Genomic DNA, 18,598 nt, shown 5'->3' with positions numbered 1-18,598 from the left:
CACGCATGCTTTAAATCAGCAACAGGCCACGGTTCAGCATGGGGCTCAGAAAAGAAGCCTTCTCCTGCCACTCCATTTTTATCTCACTCATCTCCTAGCTGGTTTTGTTCCCCATGTGTAGAGCCGACACAAGCACTGTTTCTGGGAAGAGACATCCCTGCGGTTAAACTGCCTAAACACGGATGTGGGAATCCAGGGCCAGTCTGGTTTCGCACTTGGCTAGATTTAGGCTGCGGGATGCTTTCTGAGCAATCTGGTGTCTCTTGTTCCTCTTTGCAGGAAAACTGTGCTGAGGCGGAGCGGGGGTGGGGGGTGCCGCACATCTGGAGTTGAAGGAGTTGCACATCTGGTACATTCAGTACTTCCTAAAAGTCACTGCCACGTTACCCTTTGGATGGAGGCCTGGGGCTCGATGCATAGCACAGCGGATTAAGATCTCCAGCTGCATTTTTTTTTTGAAGGGAAAGCAAAAATAACCCTCTCAGCAGAGCCTCGGATCCCCGTGATATCCAACATGGGAGCAGGGGAACTGCACCAAGATTGACCTTTCTGCAAGTCATTCCACCCTGAGCTCTGTGCTTGTACCAGATGCTGCAGATGCTCCTTCCGCAAGCCGAGGCATGGTGCTCCCTGCCTGCGCACGCTGACCTCCCCGGGGACAGCAAGGGCTGGAGACCCTCGGGACCTTTCTGGCAAAACCTCGTCCTTCTGTTGTGAAACGCCATGCCAGTGAGACTGAATGGGCTCAGGCCAGCGTAAGGTGGGGGCTTGTGCTGCCAACCTCATCCCTTGGTGCAACCGGTATAACTGGAGAGCATGGGGACACCCATGGCCAAGGGAGCTGCTAGCCATGTGTGCTTGCCCAGATGGGCTAGCGTGTCTCCATGAAGGTTCCAGCACTGATGGGACCCTTCCCGCAGTGGGACACAGTGCCAGCCGCCTGCTAGGTGGATGTCACTGCTGGTCACCGGTGGGGGACACACAAATACCCACTCCCTTCTCACATCCAGCAGCGTGGCCTGTCTTCTGCAAGCAGATGAAGTGGAGGCTGGGAGCACCCTACATCCAAAGGCTGGAGCAGGATGCATGCAAAAAGCTGGTCAAGGGGGACACCTAGTGACCAGCCTGGGCGGGGGGACAGGGCCAGGGATTGGGGTACCTCCCTGGGGCTGGGGGCTGCAGCCAGGCAGGGTTAGGGAAGATGGGCTGCTGGGCTCTCGTCTTCTGCAAACGGCATGAGAAAGGTGTCAGGGTTTGTGCTGAGCCCGTGCCATCCTTCCATCTCTGTGGCCAAGGAGAAAATGGGATTAAGGATTTATCCCTCCCACAGCACAGAGCCATTCCCCAGAAACCCTACATCTGCTGGCACTGGAGGGGTGAAATTACCCTTGCTAATGGACCATAAGCTTGGAATTAGCATAATTAAAAGTGACTAGCATGAATACATTAACCCCCCCCCCGAACTACAACTAAAAGAGAGTATTAAATTTAAAGAGTGTCCCTAGTGAAAGTCACTTTCCCTTAGGCGAAACAATCTATTTTGTTTCAACCCCATTATGTACTAGATTTGCAAATACAGTCTAGGAAAAAAAAAATGCACATAACAATAGTCCAAACACTTAATTTTGGGAGCGTGACCTAGGAAGGATATGAGGGGGAGTAGAGACCTTCAGCTGAGGCCCAAGGGGCTAAGCATGGTCCTCAGCCGGCCCCTCTCTAATGAAGAGCCACCGCACTCCGGGGGCAGGGGGAGACATCAGACCAATACTTTCCTGCCAAAGTAACAAATTCCCACAAAATAACGCATTCCCAAAGAGTCTGACTGAGTAATACTGAGTTGGTTACTTCCAGAAATGTTGAATCAGTCTGGAAAAAAAAATGCATTGCTTTGAGAGAGAAAAGCAATGCACTAAAGCTATTCTGTTGATTAACTGGGACATTCACCCTGTATTGAATATTCACTCCAATATTAGAGATGTGTATATATATTTTTCCCAGCGGCATGGCTGTGGATGCATCACTGGAGCATTTTAAGTTCATATAAAACGCAAACCCAAGAGATAACACAAGTAAAAGCAAAACATTGAGACTCCTTCCAAACAAAGCAGCAAATCTCCTTTTGAGCCATACCAAGGAAATCAAAGCTGTATGACACATTCCTTATGATTTTGTTGTTATCATTGTTGTCATCAACATGTTCCCAGGAGATGCTGGAATTGTTTAAACACCTCTTTCTCCACGCCTCGCTCAAGCCTGGATGATGATGGATAAGCTGCTAGATTCCCACGTAACACTAGAGTTTGTTTCTTTTTTTTTTTTCTTGGCAAAATAACCTAACCCCTAAGAGAAGTCGCAAAGTCAAAGGCTCAGGTAATATCAGAAGGAGGGATGCCTCAGACACACCAGCATGACCACATCCTTCACTGCTCCCTCTCCTGCAGGATCCCACCTGATGCTTTCCACAGGCTCCCCTCTCTCCAGCCCTACAGCAAAGGACTCAGCTCCCTGCCGCATCCTCTAAAACCTAAATGCACAGTGGGGAGAGGCAGTGGGCTGGGTTGTATCTCTCCCTCTGCCAAGGAGGGGATTCCTGAACAATGGGAGGCAAATAAGCATTTGCTTTGCAGGGGCTCAGTATAGATTCATCATTTTTTGCATGCCTGGTTTGAGAAACCCCTGGCTTCATTTGCTAGAGGGCTGGCATTTCCCAGCTAGAGTTGCTCAATTGGCTTTTTCTGTTATAAATGGGCTCCAGATAGCTAAAACAAAAAAAGCATCCTGTAGCAGAGCAAAAAGCAAAACTGTGATCCATTTTGTACATCAAGGCTCCTTTGCCTCCTCAAGTTCCTTGGAAATACCTCAAGATGTAACGATCACACAAGCCGACATCATTCAGATAAAGCGAGCAGACATGCCACAGGGAGAAGGCAAAATCCAGCCCCGTGCTCTGACTTCCAGGACAGCACATTTCAGCAACAGTCCTTAAAAACCACATCCTGAGTAGCGTTGCTTTTTATCAAGGTGCTGGAAGATTTGTGAGACTCTCCCGCGGCTCCACGCAGAGCTGAGGCTGCAAGGACGCAGTGCTCCTGTAAGGGGGCCACTATCACTGGGATGGTCCCTTGCTCCCCACAGACCCACGCACTGTTCCCCAGAGCGCTCCCATGAGCCCAGGTCCTTGCTGCAGCGTGTGGCTCGACACCACAGCTCGGATACCTGCCTGATGCCAGAGTGACGCTTGTATCTGACCTCCCCTCCTTCACCACCGATTCCTGCAGCGGCTTTACCGGCACGGACAGTCTCGCTGGGTGACAGATGTAATGCAGAGGGCTGGGGTGGGGATGGTACCTAGAGGGGGATGATAGCTGTGGGTTCACTGACATGGGGATGGGTGTAGAGGTATTGCTGCAATCTGCTCCTTCTCTCTAGTAGCCTCTGAGCTTGGTTGCATCTGGAAGACCCAATCTGGCATTTGCTACTTTGGGCAGTGCTGTCTCAGCGGAGGTGGGGAATAGCACAGGGAGCATAGCACACAAAGAAATTCAGGGCAGATGCAATGTGCAGAAACCACAGGTCCCTGTGCAATGCCATTTCCACATTCATTGCAATTAGCACACTATTAAGATCCCCTGCCTTCCTCAGGGCATAAGCACCTGACAGATGTACGAACCCCACAAAAACTTTGGCTTGTGATGGATATCTCAGTCTTGGTTGACATGCTGCTGCTGCTGAATTCTGACCGCACCCTGTGTGCCAGAGTTTTAAAGTGCTCCTGTGTGCCAAGAAAGCAGCACAAGAAGAGGCAGGCTGCTCAAGCCACGCACCTTGGTTGCTTTCCATATGCCTCCATCTCCTGCAAGATCTGCTTGTGCTCTGGCTTGTTCTGCAGCCCCATGGGAGAGCTGAGCCATGGTGGGATGGGCTGGCTCCCTCCGTGCATCATCTTTCTCTGAGGGGAGCATCACCCCAGGCCACTGGCTGCCATCGCTTTGCTTGGAGGGTGGTGGCAGTGAAATGTGGAACTTTTGCTGGCTGGCATGTGCCCCAGCTCACCACCCAGGCTGCCGGGGTGGCTCTGGCACACTGATGGGTAGTTATTTTCATGCTGGGTCTCACACACAGATATTTTGTTCTTTCAACAGGAAAAATACTTGGTCTAGACCAGAGTGAGGAACAGGAGAGGATGAGGAGTGCCGGTTGCTCGCGGCTGACTCACCACCTTGGCAGGTGGTTCTGTGCTTGCTGTGGCCAGTCGGTAACTGGGGGAGGCAACATTTGGTGCCTGGGCTCCTTCCCTCCCCCAGCATAAGCACAAATAAAAGGCAGGGCTGCTGCTGGGGAGGTTACTGGCTTCACCTGAGCCCTGTAGCACTGCCCAAAGCACCTGTGCTCCCCTCGACCGTGAATAAGGGGATGCTCTTGAGCATGTCTGGCTGCTGGACCACTTGAAAGGCACAGCTGAATCCAAACTGCCAGGGAGAGCAGAGCAAGGGGTTGGGAACGGGCAGCAAAGCATCTTATGAAGGAGTTGGAAGCACCTTTAAATGCAGAGGCTTGAAATGCTCCAGAGAGCTGAGCACGCATGGGTTTTATGACACCTAGGCTGAACGAATTGATGCTTAGCAGCAGGGCCTGGCAGCCACCTCCACCTTTCTGGAGCTTTGCTAGCGGTGGGCTCCTGGGCTGGGGGTATGGACCTCTAAGGGGACGTGACAATGCTGCCCGATACATGCAGATAACAGGCATGTGCTGTCTTGCTCAAGCAAACTCACCCCCTTTGCCCTCTCTGAGGCGTGCCATCATCCCTGCCAGCTGCCAAGCAGCCGCACTAGCCCCCGTGCTGGGGCTGGAGCCCATAAACCCCTGCCCAATGCTGGCTCCACTGATGCAGTGGCATCACCTGGGGTCCCCACTGCAGCCCCATGTGAGTGCTGAGCAGTCAGCGCTGGTGACAAGAGGAGAATCGTTCCAGCATCCTGGCAGCAGAAGGGAGGGGGGCTGCCAGCGGTGCCTACTGGCACTAGGGGAGGAAGGGAACGAAAGGTCATGAAGTCTTGGGGCTCACCTGGAAAAACAATATATTTCCCATGTGGTATGGTGCAAAAATTTATCATGTGGCTGCTTTAGCTGCCTGCGGACATGGTGCATCATGATCCCCTCATTTGCAATACAGGGAAAACATGTACCATACATTTTATACAGTAGGAAATTAACAGATGGAAAATATATTTGTTTCCCTGTTTGAGAGGTAGAAGAGAGAAGTAAGCCTGGAAGCAGAAGGCAGGGCTGGGCATAGAGGGTCTTTGGGAAGGGTGTGGGGCACAGACATGGCAGATCTGTCCAGACAAGGGGGCAGTGAGAGATGTTTGTTGTCATACTATAACTTGTAAATTGATCTTAGCGAAAACCAAAGCATTATGCAAGCCAGGTACCCTCCCTTTTAAAAAAAGAAAGCCTAGATCACTCAGGAACTGCATCACTCCTGGGGACCTTCTCTAAATAAAATAAAATATAAAGATAGTGATGATGATGATAATAATAATAATACTAATAATAATGATGATGATGAAGTTTTGTATACAACCACAACCTTCCCTCCAAGCAGCTAAAAAGGTGCGGAAGGATGCAGAGGGAAGGATGGGGCTGGAAATGGTGGGGCGACCCAGGAGAAGAACAGTCGGAGCCCATCAGTAGCAGAGCTGCACAGACATTTATTGAACACAAACAACGACAAACACAGCCGGCTCACAGAGCTTCCTGAGCTATCGTCCAAAGGTTTTGCTTGTGGGGATTGTCAAAAGAGTGCTTTCAAAGGCCCCTGGGGGTGTGAATCCCATACAGCTGAATTCTTCCCACTTCCAATTGCTCATTAGTTAAAAAAGAAGACCATTTGTGTGTGTGTATGCGTGATTCCCTTCATTTAGTATGAAAATGGCTTGTCTGGACCCTGCCACGTTGCAAAGAGAGAAGTCTGCAGGTGAACCCATGTGTGCCTGTCGGTTTGGCTCCCACATGTTCTGCTTCCCAAGTAACACGGGGTGAAAACTACACCTTACCCTGAGGGCAGGGATGCAAGGTCGCAAAGATGAGCCAGGACAAGCAAAGCGAATGAAGAGGGAGCATCAAAGGAAGAAGGGTGAGAAAAGTAAGTACTCTGAAGCACGCACAGCTCTGGGTGGCGTCACATGTCCATAGGCTACAGCACGTACCGCCAACGTCAACTCAAACGTGTAAGTAGCTACGCTAGACTGACACTAGAGACCCTGTCATCTTCTGAAATCTCGCCAGCTGAAAACAACCAACCCCCCTCCCCGCACCCCTAAAAGCAGATGAAGTAATAACACCGTACGCTGAAAACAAGGACCATAACCAAAGAGTTTGGGAGCAGCCTCAGGAGCACAGTAAGGAGCTCTTAAAGAAATGTTCCAGTGTGTGCATATGTGTGTGTATTTATATATATATATATTCGTTAGTAAAGAAAAGAGTATCTGTGGAGGCAAAGGGAAGACGGTAAATGTACAGGCAGTACAGGCTGGGTGGAGTGCCGGTGGCTGGAGAGGGTCGGGTGGTGCGGAGTGGAGGATGGTGGGTGGAAATTAGAGTGCGCCCATTCCAGTGACCTCAGACGTCAGCCTAGAATAGACAGGGGCAGAGAGAGGGGTGGGGGGGAGACAAAAACAAGCGCTTAATATCCGGAGCAGAAAAGAAAACGAAGACCCTGTGGGGCAGCGCTCCTCCTCTTGCCTATGGCCTGCTCAGACAGGGGGCAGAGCATCCCCAGGTGGCTTGAGCTCATGGGCCTTGAGGGTCCCTGTGGAGGGCACAGTGGGCTGGAGCATAGAGCCAGCTCAATGGCTGGCTGCCTTCCCCTCTCCTCACTGCTGCCAGGTAATGCCCATCCCTGGCACCGCATGGTGGCAGAGGTGCCACCCACCATGGGTGCTGGCAGAAGACATCCCAGCACACGGCTTCACTTCTACCAGCATCCCTCCCATGGAGGACAGGCAGCTGTCCCAGCTCCCCCGGCTTCTTTGTTTTGCTCTGGTTTTTGAAACTATGGGAGAGGCTGAGCTATGCCCCATCCTCCCCCCTGCCAGGTCATCTCTGCCTCTGCCACAGCACAGGCTGCACCTCAGCCAGCCCTTCCCACTAATGAAGAGCTGCTCGTTTTTCTTTTCTTTCTCTCTCTTGTCTCAAGAGGTGGGGGGGATTGGCAAGGAGCTGCAGGGAAAGCCACCTGGCCATGGCTGCAGGTGTGGGGTTGGCCCGGTTCCTCTCCTGAGTGGCTGGAGAGGTGCCATGGATGTGGGCAACAGGACAGCGGGGCAGGATGGGATGGTGGAGGTCTGTTGCAGGTCGGGGCTGAGGTGGGTTGGGTGCAAGGAGGAGAAAGCACATACAGACCTCACTGGTGCTCCCAGCCCACATCCCAACGAACGTCAGAGTCGCCGCCAACAGCCCCCCATCCTCAGTACCCTGACGGCAGCATCCCACAGCCGCGCACATCCTGGGCTGGTGGTGGGTTGGCACGGCACCAACTCTGCCCGCAGCGGAAGGCATGGACGGGTGGACTGCCTTGGCTTGCATGGCTGTGCCAGGCGGGCGCAAATCCAGTGAAAGACCCTGCCTCCCCTTAAGCTCCCCATCCAAGAATCCGTAGACGCAGGCAAACAGGTCTGTGTGAACGCCCCGGACACGGCTCACTGCCAGCACGGAGCTGGTCCCCAACCCTTCTCCAGCTACACCTCCCCTATACACTCCCCTCACAGTCCCTTGCCAGACCTCTGGTCCCCCACAGCACAGGCAGTATTGCCCCCTGGCTGGAGGCAGCGTCGGGATCCCTTGGCCCCTGCAAAGTCCTGCTGCACCAAGCTTTTTAGCATGAAAAGGAAGCAATCAGGCCATTCCCATGTCTTGCGTTTATTGGAGTGATTATTTTCATTGGATGGAGGAAAGCCTTTGGGAGGCCTGGAAGCACACGGAAGAGGCTCTGAGGTGGCAGTAAGCGATGCTGGGATCCCACCGAGCAAGTCCCAAATGATGCCTCCCCACCACGGGTTCAGCGCTGTCCCTGTCCCTGTCCCCTGCTTCATCCGCAGGGAAAGATGGTGGTGATTTTGCCCACCCACGAGCAAAATCCTCAAGTGAGGGTGGCGGGTGGGCAGGTGACCGGCGCAACCCGTGGCTGCTCTGCCGGCAGCAAAGCGGCTCCCAGTCCCCAGCCAAAGTGCCAGCTGGGGGAAGAGGTCCCACTGGTGACGTCTGGTCCCCACTCAGAGGTCTCAGCAAGCCACCATCCATCCCAGCTGGCCTCAGGAATCCCCTCCTGGCCCGCGGTGCCGGGAGCGAGTGCTGCTCCCACCACGCTGGCAGGACAGGTTCGGCTGTGGTGGGAGGCGGCGGAGGTCGGTGGGGGGTCTCACCTGGCGTTGATGAGGTACTGCGCGAGGCTGATGTTTGCAGGGGTTCCTGTGATGGTAATTTGGCGCTCCGATGACCCTTCCGTGGCGTTGGCGATTTTGATCTGCGCTCCCGACATCTGCCGAATTTCATTGATTTTGGTCCCTTGGCGTCCGATTATGCAGCCTATTAGCTAGAAAAAAAGCATGGAGGGAACGTCTGAGAAGCGGCAGCTCTGGCAGTCACCAGCGGGACGCGAGCACAACTGCATGGCGCTGGCCAGAAGCCTTCCTCCCTCTGCCCTGGGGCATGAGTGACCTTAATGCTCATGAAAACAGGGGAGGGACAACCTGGGGGTGAATCCCACGTGCATATAAGCACAGTCCTCCCAGGACATGTCCAGCAGCCTGCCCTGCTCTGCTCCTCGAGGGGGCAAATTTCAATTATCCACACACGATGCCCAGCATCTCAGAGGGCTTCAAGAAGGGTGAGGTGTTATACCAGGCTCATTTCAGTAATAATAATTTTCATGGTCTAATAATTGGTCATTGTTTTACAAAAATGGGAATGAGTCATGTTTCAGACTGTGCTCCGCACTTATCCCCTTGCCAATCACAGTGAACCTGAAGGTGGTTATACAGGGTGCGTTACTAGAAGAAAACAAGCCCACTGCCTTCCCTGGGGACAGCCCAACCCCAAGAGCCACGTCATCAGCTGGTGCAGCCACACACCATTGATAGCTTCACATTGCACACCCCATCCCACACTTCTTCTACCCTGCTGGGACACTCTTGCTCCCTCTGTTACCCCCCTCAGCTATTTTGGTGCAATGCAAGGGCTTGCCAGCATGCACACCATTGACAGGACAGCACCACGTGGCTGTGGCACCAGCGTAAGAGGAGAACCCTACTCAAAATCATGTCTTTCACACTCTTGTGAAAAATTAGAACCAGCTGGAGGCTTGAATTTCCTCAATTGCCCATCCCTTGAATTTCCTCAATGGTCCTCACTGGCTTCGATTTCCTCAATGGTCTTCATCTTTGCTCTTGCTCATTTGTGCATCAAACTATGGTTCCCTCAAGCACCTCTGCAGCTTGGTGATGTCCAGGTTTACCAACACAGGCATGAGGTGTTTCTGCGTGCCTTTCTTGGCCATCAGCATTTGAGCTCTTTTCCAAGGTTGCACCTGGGAATTTTTTATGTGGGACATTCATCTTGGCAGCTGCTGGATTTCTGTCACTGTAGAAGTGGAGACAACTACTCCTCCAAATGTTCACTGGTCCTTTCATCAGATCATGGGGCTACCTTAGTGGTTTGTCCCATATGGATCTGAATGTACACCCTACTGCAGTGCTGGAAGGGTATCAACTATCTCGGGGGCTGCAGTGGGGTGTTCAACCCAACAGCCTCCCATCCTGGTCTTCATGGTGCAGAAATAACTCAGAGATGCTTCAGCAAATGAAAATCCCTTACAGATGGGAACCTGCTGGGGAGACCTGAGGAGCCAAACTATTTAGACAGATGTTCAGCAACATCCAAGCTGAACAGCTTACAAGTTTCTCCTGACAGCCAGAGGAGCAACAAGATGGATATCATCAGATTTCCTTGAACTGCAGCACAACCCCAAGCTGATCTACATCACTAAAACATGCCCGTAGACCCTTTGTTTTAAGAAACCCAAACCTGCCCTCTGCTTCCAGGGAAGGTGGCAGTGAGTGTTTAAAAGCCCTCAAAACAACAGGAGGCAGAGCTGAGGAAGCATTTTTCAGCACGCAAAAAGATGCAGGCGATGACATTTAATGCTGCGCAGGTCTGATGAGAGCTGGGCTTCTGGCGAGCGAATGCTCTGAGTGCTCCTGGGTCCTGTGGGAGGTTCCCTGGCATCCTTTTCTCCCATGTGAGCCCTTTTGCAAGGGGTCACTTGATATTCCTGAAGATGCCCTCATTGCTGCCAGGGCTGCGGTTCCCCATGCTCAACAGACGTGGCTGCTGCAACCTCAGGAGCATTTGCAGAGCTCCCTTCAGCCTTCCAGAGGGAGCTCCTCACTGGACAGACAGAAGCAAATCCAGGATCAGCCCTGCTGCTCTCTGCCACAGGCTCCTCCACAGAGCTCTCCCATGGCGATTGGCCCTGGGGTGAAGCATCTCCAAGGGTTTCAGCCAACAGATGCTCAGAAACTGTTTTACTGCCACATCTCTCGGGTGGAAGAAGGCCTCGCAAGTGGAGGAGCAGAGGTGCCCAGCAGCTGCAGCTGGCTCGCTGCCCTTCCCTTGCACTGCCATGTGTTGGTGAACAGCAGGAAGAAGTAGCAACAGCTGCCAGACCCGATCCAGAAACTCCTGATTAGGATGGGCCGAAGGTTCTTGTAGGTGATGGTGATGGGGACAAAGACTTGAAGTCATCCCTCCACTTGCCCTGATTCTGATTCGAGCTCCTCCTGGCTATCAACCCATGGAAACCAGTGGACCAGTCCAGAAGCGAGACCCTTGGATCCAAGTACCAGCTGTGTTGGGCTCTCCATCCCACCTCCTCGCACCTGAGCATTCCCAAGCATCCTCCTTGCACCGCATGCCCAGCATGACTCCAGCCTCCTCCCAGCAAATATCCCAGTCCAACATCCACTTTACCACAATGCCTCCATCTATCAGACTGAACAGCTGACTGCCACCAGTACTAAGAAGAGACGCGCCATCCTTCAAACGTTTGTGCGACGCTTTGTGGCATTAGAAACACACACTTACCTCCTCTCCAACCCTCCCAGTAACTATGCTTGAGCCAGTGCTAGATTAAGCAATTATGGTTTAATCAGGGCTGGCTCGGGAGCTCTCTCCCCTTCCCAGTGCTGTCAACTGGGCATATTTCATGAGCACCGAGTTCATTTGGAAAGGGAAAAGGAGCATTAAGAAGGATAATACCTAGGAAAGCTACCAACAGGGTAAAGTCCAATGGGTGCTTTATGCTGCAGGCTGATCCCCAACAGACTGCACATGGCATATATATATATATGTGTATATATATATATACACACACACACATATATATATATGTGTATACACACACACACATGCCAAGGAAACACTTGGATTTACTTACATCATTGGGAATGGTGAGTTCATGAGTACTGGCCGGGGGACTGGCATCCAAACCTGGGCATATGCAAGGGAAAATGGTTATAGCTTGCAGAGGCAGCGCGGTGGAGCTCCGCTGCTTTCCCGCAACAGTCAACACTGCAAAGGCTGCATCCTGCTCCGGGGCTGGGAGGGGAAGGGGATCACACATTTTGGTACAAGGAGGAGGAAGATGGTTGCTACCTGACTCTGCTGCAGCTGGGTGACACCTTCCCCTGCATCCCTCGCATTGGCCTCGCAGGTGCTACCCCATGAGTACCTCGCTTCCCACCCTCCATCCTCCTACTGGGAATGGCTTCACAGGAGGCTGCGTTCTAGTGCAAGGTTGCAGCATTGCTGGAGAGTGGTGGGAAAAGCACCTTCCCACAGAGCCCTCCTCCACACAGCAGCAGACAGCCTGCTGGCTGGGAAACCCAACCCTAGAGGCAGACAGCCTGCCAGCAGGAGGGTTGTCCATGCACCCTCCAGCCCTCTCTGGACACAGCAGCACAGAGCCGCGTGGTTATGACAGCAACTTGGCACCCCAAAACCGGTTTCCCTGGGGGATCCGGTGGCACGAGCACAGGGTAGCCTGCAAAGTACTTTGCAAATTAAAGCCCCACAGGCTTGCATGCTGAATTTAAGCCAGAATGCTAAGACATGCACACTAGCTGGACCCAGGACCGATGGTTCCTCTTACTCCCAAGGGAAAGCAAGGCAAACAGTATGGAGATTTAGAGCCTGCTTCCCTAAAAAATCACATGGCAAGGAGCGAAGGCAGCAATGTGCTTCCTGCCTGCCTCTCCTGGGCCAGGGAGGGCACTCTCCTCCATAGTGGTAAAGGCTGGAGCCAGCATCCCTGTGTGTGCAGCTCCAGAGGTAAGAGGACAGCATGCTGTAACGCTCCTAGGCCAGGTCGAAGTCTGCCTCTCCCACAGGTTTCCATATTACATCACCTCAGTGCTGAAGCAGGGATGTCCTATGTCAGATCTGCAAGACAGAAGCTGTCTGGTGGCTAACAGGAATTTGTAGTAACCTCAAAAAAAAAATGTTATCCATATGATATGAACTACCGAGGAAGGCTTTTAAGAGCAGCATGTGCAAGAGTCCAAGACACTTGTGCAGAGTAAGGGGGTGCAAAGAAAAGAAGCACAAGGAGACTGGAAGTGCTGAGCTGCTACAACACAAGACAGCAGCAGCACCGAATTCCTAGTCACCCAATCCAGCAGGGCTTCCTCAAGCTGCATGGCACTATGCCACTGCCTTAACCATGCTGAGCAACTCCTCCAAGCAATGGGCAAGTTTTTCTGGTCTGCATTTCCATCGAGGCCTTCTGCACCATGGAAGAGGAGCTCCCAAACAGTTTTGCCAGCAACAGCCGCCCAGGTTTTAAAATGCAGCAGGTCTGAACTGATGTCTATCTGGGTACTGGAGCTGTCAAAGCAAGATTTCTAAAACACTAAAATGAAGCTTTAGGTTGCAAACCTATTTGAGAATCACCCCTAGAAAGGAGAATATCAGCTATCCTTGCTTCGCTCTTGCATGTTTCCTGCACTTTCCCACATGCACCTCCCCTACAGAGATGAAACGCCTGGGTACACTGCCCAGGTACCCACTGGCACAATGTATCTCTCCCATGTTTTTCACTGGGGAGGACACAGAAAGGCAAGGAATGGGGATGTAAATCCTCCAGTCAGCAGCCCTACGCCCTCCTTCACCCCTGCTGGGTGTGCTAACGCCTGCACAAAACAGCTCCTGCCCAGGTTTTACACAGCATGCAATGCTTAACACTAACTTTAAAGCACACTGCACTGAAAGAGACATTTCACCAGCCCTGGACTGTCTTTCACACCAAGCCTTCTCACAGTCTAGGGGCAGATGGACTGCACCTAAGACAAAGACATGTCCCCCAGGGCGCAGGTGTCCCCGTCTATTGGCCATGCGTTACAAGGCTCAGCTTGATAGCAGTGTGGGTATGGCAGAAAATGTCTTCTGAAGGGAGCACAGCACTGGAGATGGGCTCAGAGCAGCACTGAGGTACCCAGGGATCTTTGGAAATGCAGGCTGGGCTCCTCAGATTCATAGACAGGGCCCCCCACCCCATGCTCAAATGGCACAGGTGCTGCTGAAAGCCCTTGGAGAACATGGTGCCATAGTACTGCATCACCCCTGCATCACAACGGCCATCGAGGAATGGCCAAGTCCTCCATTACCTGGAGACTGTTTATTTTAGCATATGAGATCCTCCCTCTCTGATACGCACATGCAGTCCCCATGGCTGTAATGTGAGGGGGTCAGGGCAGGATTAGTGCCTTTGCAAAGGGCAAGGCAGGGCACGCGGAAAACAAGGCTGCGCAGGCTGGTATCATGAAATCTATGTTTGCTACAGTCTTGTGGGGTCTGTTTGTTTGGGCTATGTTTGTTTTCATAGTTAGGCGGTGCCCCAGACTCTTTCGAGGCATGCATGTGAGGTACCCTGGCTGGCCGCAGAGCAGATGTGTGCCCTGGGTACTCCCAGGGAAGGTCTGGCTCACATCACCTATGAGCCTCCAGGCCCCAGGATAACTCCTCTAAGCAATGGCACGTTATAAAAGACAAGCATGTTAGGCACATATGGATGAATGTGCGGGACATTTGACATCAAAATTTCTCCAAGATTATGGCCATGCTCTGGCTCCTCAGGGTCCTGTCCCACTAAAAATGCAGTTTACCATGAATGGCTTAGAGATGGCTAAAATTGCATGTCATTTCTGTTCCTACAGGCATTTTTCTACTGTTTCTGAGCAAAGTTTATACAAAATTAAATGAAAGAATAAGGGTGATGACTCTGATGTCTTTCCATTACACAGATGGCAGTTATATGCAAACATCAGAAAACTAGGCAATAAACTCCAGGCACTTTTCTTTTGACATGCTGTACAAAGGAGAACAGCAGGCACAGTGCTGCCTGGTCTCCCTGCTCACCAAGAAAACCTGACACCTTCACAAATACCGCAATTTATCTAGGAGCACAACAATGGCACAGTCCTATTTAAGAAACATATTTCAACAGAACCCTGCTTATTTCCCTGTAGCTTTGTTTTACCTGATGACTGGCCCATCAGATTTTGAGCTTCTTCGGAGGAATGTAAGGGCAGCTTTTCTCCTGAAGAGCAAAGAAGAAACAGGTTTAATGCTTTTGCCTTCGAGGAGATAAGCAATGTCACTTCATCTAGGAAGCTCAAAATATGATGAACATACTGTCAGAAAAGGCATTTCCAACCGGCACTTTGACCACCGAGTAAGCAAAGGTACTTTAAGTATCTCCATCCCCTGCACTCTCTCTATCTGCTTCCCAGGTCACCATGAAATGCGTTAACTGCGACGCCAGCCTTGGGAACGAGGCTGCCGAGCCACGCCATGTCTGGCTGTCCTCCCATCAATGTGGCTCCCTACGGCCACGGCTCCTTCCCATTGCTCTCCCCGGTGCTCAGGTGCCATCCTGCCCAGCTCGGCACCGGTCCCCGCAGGTGCCGGGGCAGCATCCCCAGCCGGAGGTGAGCCATTCCCCCTGGGAAAGAGGGGATGTCCCACCAAGGTCCAGATCAGTGCACGGCGGGAAATGCTACCTCCTCTGGGCAGGGAAGGGTGGGAGACTGGTGCTTATCGCTTCTGCTGGGAAAGCCAGCAAAGCTGGGAGCAAGGTCAGCGTGGCTTCGCAGGATCAGTCCGGGCGTGCATGGTTAATGGCTGAGAGCTCACCCGTGAGGATCGTAACCCCCAAACATCAATCTAGTATCCCTGTTAACCTGTCCCCGTGGACACTGCAAACTTCAGTTTTACTTGCCCTATTTGTTTCCATTAAATAGCATGAGTTTAGAAAGAGAGAGAAACTCTACAGGTAAGAAGAGAAGGATGTCTAGAAAGGGCGTGTGGGTACGTACCAGGGAAAGCGGGGGTGGTCTGTCCAAGGGGAGTAAAGGGGGTTTGCTGCATAGCCAACTGGTGGAGCTTGGTCAACTGCTGAGGGGTAGGAGGGACATTAGAGCTAAGAAGGTTATTGTTATAGAGTACAACAAGTCACACCAAAAATCAAGAACGAAATTATAACGGAAGAAAAAAAAAACGAAAAGAAAACAAAAAAAAACCAAACCAGGAAGCCATGGTGAGACATGGCAAAAACATTAGCAGAAGGACTTGGCCTGGGTAAAATGCAATAAAGCCCAAATCTTTTGCCGAAGTGCTTAGTCAGGGTCTGAAGTACGATACCAGCAAGAAGCCCATTCTTAGTTTCCACCCCTCGTCAAACAGTTCAGCTCCTTCGCTGCGAGCGAGCGGCCGCCTCAGGTGTATGGCCGGCTGCTGCCTACAGTGCTTCCAGCCGCTGCCTTCCCCAGCTTCCAGGCTTCACAACCTGCGACCAGAAGCTGCTGCTCACTTCAGGGTAGCTTTAGAGCAGAGGAGCCGTCTCAAAGGCACTGCCAGGCTGGTGGCCATCATGTGCCAGCAGCCAGAAGACCCTCTTTGTGCTGCTGGAGCTGCATGGTGACTGCTTGCCCCTGCAGCAAATGCTCTTGTGCTGCGCCTCCGATGGGAAACGCCTCTGGGAGACGGACAAACTGTGGCTCTCAACGTCAGCTCGTTATGAGCGCAAGCACCTTAGCAGTACAGGGAAGTATGGGCTTCAGCCATGACCAGTAGGTATTTCAGATCCTTGTATCCCTTGTTGTGCCGGGTAGGTTTTCGTGCCCCATCAGGAAGCGGTTGCATAGAGCGGATTTTGTTTGGAATACATTTTGTGCTCGGTTTCACTGCTCCAAATTAAAAAAAACAACACAATAAAACAAAAGAAAACAAAAGAAACTGGGCTGAAGTCTAGCAGTCGGCAGGAGGGAGGGTCTTTATCACCTCCCACTCAGCAATTTCACAGGCGCTCAGAGGGTTGCCAGGATTGCGTCACCCCCCAAACGCAAACCGCTCATTGCACCCATCCCCTCCCCACTGAGGGAGAGGCAGGAGTTAAGATTTCCACGTTTTGGGGGGAAACAATACTCAAAAACCTCCTTGCTCCTGCAGCATGGCTGGGAAGGGAGCACGGGGAGGTCTGGCTGGCAGCGGTGAGGGGGAAGCACTGGAGAGAGCAGATCCGGAGGGCTGAGCACACCGGGGGAGAGGCTGGAGGGAGGCAGCGGGGAGGGAAAACACCTGCAAGTCCCTGGAGAGGTAGCCAAGGGAGCCCTGCCCGGCAGAGGCGTGAGGACTTCCAGCCTCCACTGGCTCGGGGGAGAGGTCTTGCCACCCCACGAGAAGAGGCATGTGCACATCTCGCCCTGTGCGGCACGGCAAATAAGCTGAAGACATTCTACGGCGGGTTCCTGCTGAAACACAGTCAGCTCCGGATAGGACCAGGCACACCACCGCTCCTGCAGGTAGCAGGGACATCAGCATCTGCTGCTTTTTAAATTAAGAACTCTTCTGTTTTCTACCAAATTACACCCAGTTGCACCCTGTTGTGGAGCTCCTCATTACAACCGGTCCCACCGGCAGCACTCTAGATGAAACCTCCTGCCTCTTTGCCGGCACTGCCGAGGAGCACCCGGGAGGCAGAGCCCCTCGGGCTCCAACCATGCCCCAGGGCAGGGGTCCTGCTTCGCCCGACGGGGGAAACACCAAAGTCCTTTCTAATACTGATCTAGCATATTTTTAAGACATAGTTCAGATAGTGGTATTTAGCAAACACCCATAATAACACCAATAAAAAAGCATACAAGAGGAGAAGATAGTTATGCCTAGATGTTAACGTGAAAGCTGCTATGTCAACGCTTGCGGTGCATGAAGCACCTCTTCTCCTGTTTCCTCGTAAAAGCGGAAAGCAAAATCCTGAGAGCATTTCTTCAAACTCTGGTTTTCCCTGCAGACCAGAGGGGAGTTCCCCCACCAGCGCTGCTGGGAGGGACAGAACAGGGCAGGACGGCAGTGCTAGGACTAACGTACAGCCATGCTGAGCATCACTAGGCACCCACAGCAATGCCTGGTTACATCTCATCAGCTGCCAGCCTCGTGCATACCCAGGAGCAATGACTCGGTTTGGGAGCTTTCCTGCGCTCGACATTTATTTCACTCCCAAGTGTCCCCAACTCCCAGCTGCCACAGCTGTCCTTTCATTTCCCACCACAAATTTCCTGAAGGCAGGTAGCTGCACATCACATCCTGAATGGCTTACAAGTACCTGGGCAATGCTGAAGCCCTTTGGGAGCTAAAACTCCTGTGGACCTGGGTGGGTTTTTCCCAGGGAAAAGAATTAAGGCAGGAGCTCTCATTTTAGCTTTGGCATTTGGAATACTGCCCGCTCCGCAGTCACAGGTCTGCAAAAGGCATCCACTAAACACAGACACCTGTGAGAGCAAGGGAAATGCCCTAAAATCATGTTCAAGACTAGTTTCTGTGCCGAGCAGTGTTTAAAATGACCGATCCTTGCAAGAGAGCTATGAGAGTAAGGATGGAGTGTGGCCCCTGTACGAACAACTTTTTCCAGGTCTCAGCAAATCTGCTGGGGGTAGGGCAGAGTTCAGCCAGCAAATGTATTAAATGTATTTTGTTCCCGTCAAACAGAAGAGTATAATAACAAGGAAAACATTAAGCTCTCACCACCACTTGCAAAGGAAAACTGGGACAAAGACTATATTGATCTACCCTTACTAAATACGCAGGTTTATTTATTTATATTCTGCTTAGGGAGCGAAAGTGAAGTGCGCACACTATTAAGAATTTTTCTGAGCAACCATCACATCAGGCTGTTCAAAGTACATGCATACTGGTGACATATGGAAAGCCAAAGCCTCCACTAAATTGGGTGAAATCACTGTTCCTAAGATCCTAAAATCCAGCCTATGGCTCCTAACTGCTCCCACGGGGAGCATGCCTTCATGGTATCGGACAGCCTTGCTCTGTTCTCAGTCATGCAAAAAACAATCCCATAATTTAATACCCAATGCACCCATCACAAGGAGGAACACCAAGCTACATCATACTCCTCCTGTGCGTGGGATGACTGGAGAAGGCTTTCCACCCAGACCACACCACTTACAATTAAGCCACATCCCCAGAGTGG

General features: G+C 52.0%; 1 protein-coding gene across 1 annotated transcript in view; it reads right to left on the bottom strand.

Moving 5' to 3' along the window:
• Positions 1-6,596: 6,596 nt before the first annotated feature.
• Positions 6,597-18,598, bottom strand: part of PCBP3 (poly(rC) binding protein 3) — a 41,991-nt gene continuing 29,989 nt past the window's right edge. Inside the window, exons 10-14 of the mRNA XM_010566984.1 lie at positions 15,432-15,510; positions 14,594-14,653; positions 11,495-11,547; positions 8,424-8,593; positions 6,597-6,633 (exon numbers count right to left, since the gene is read on the bottom strand). Coding sequence (XP_010565286.1) covers positions 6,597-6,633; positions 8,424-8,593; positions 11,495-11,547; positions 14,594-14,653; positions 15,432-15,510 — 399 coding nt within the window. The remainder of the gene's footprint in view (positions 6,634-8,423; positions 8,594-11,494; positions 11,548-14,593; positions 14,654-15,431; positions 15,511-18,598) is intronic.

This window comes from Haliaeetus leucocephalus, unplaced genomic scaffold (genome assembly GCF_000737465.1).
Source record: "Haliaeetus leucocephalus isolate CR32 unplaced genomic scaffold, Haliaeetus_leucocephalus-4.0 Scaffold223, whole genome shotgun sequence".
In the NCBI taxonomy this organism is placed as follows: Eukaryota; Metazoa; Chordata; class Aves; order Accipitriformes; family Accipitridae; genus Haliaeetus; species Haliaeetus leucocephalus.
The sequence above is the reverse complement of the archived record's forward strand: the minus strand, read 5'-3'. Positions and strand labels throughout refer to the sequence as shown.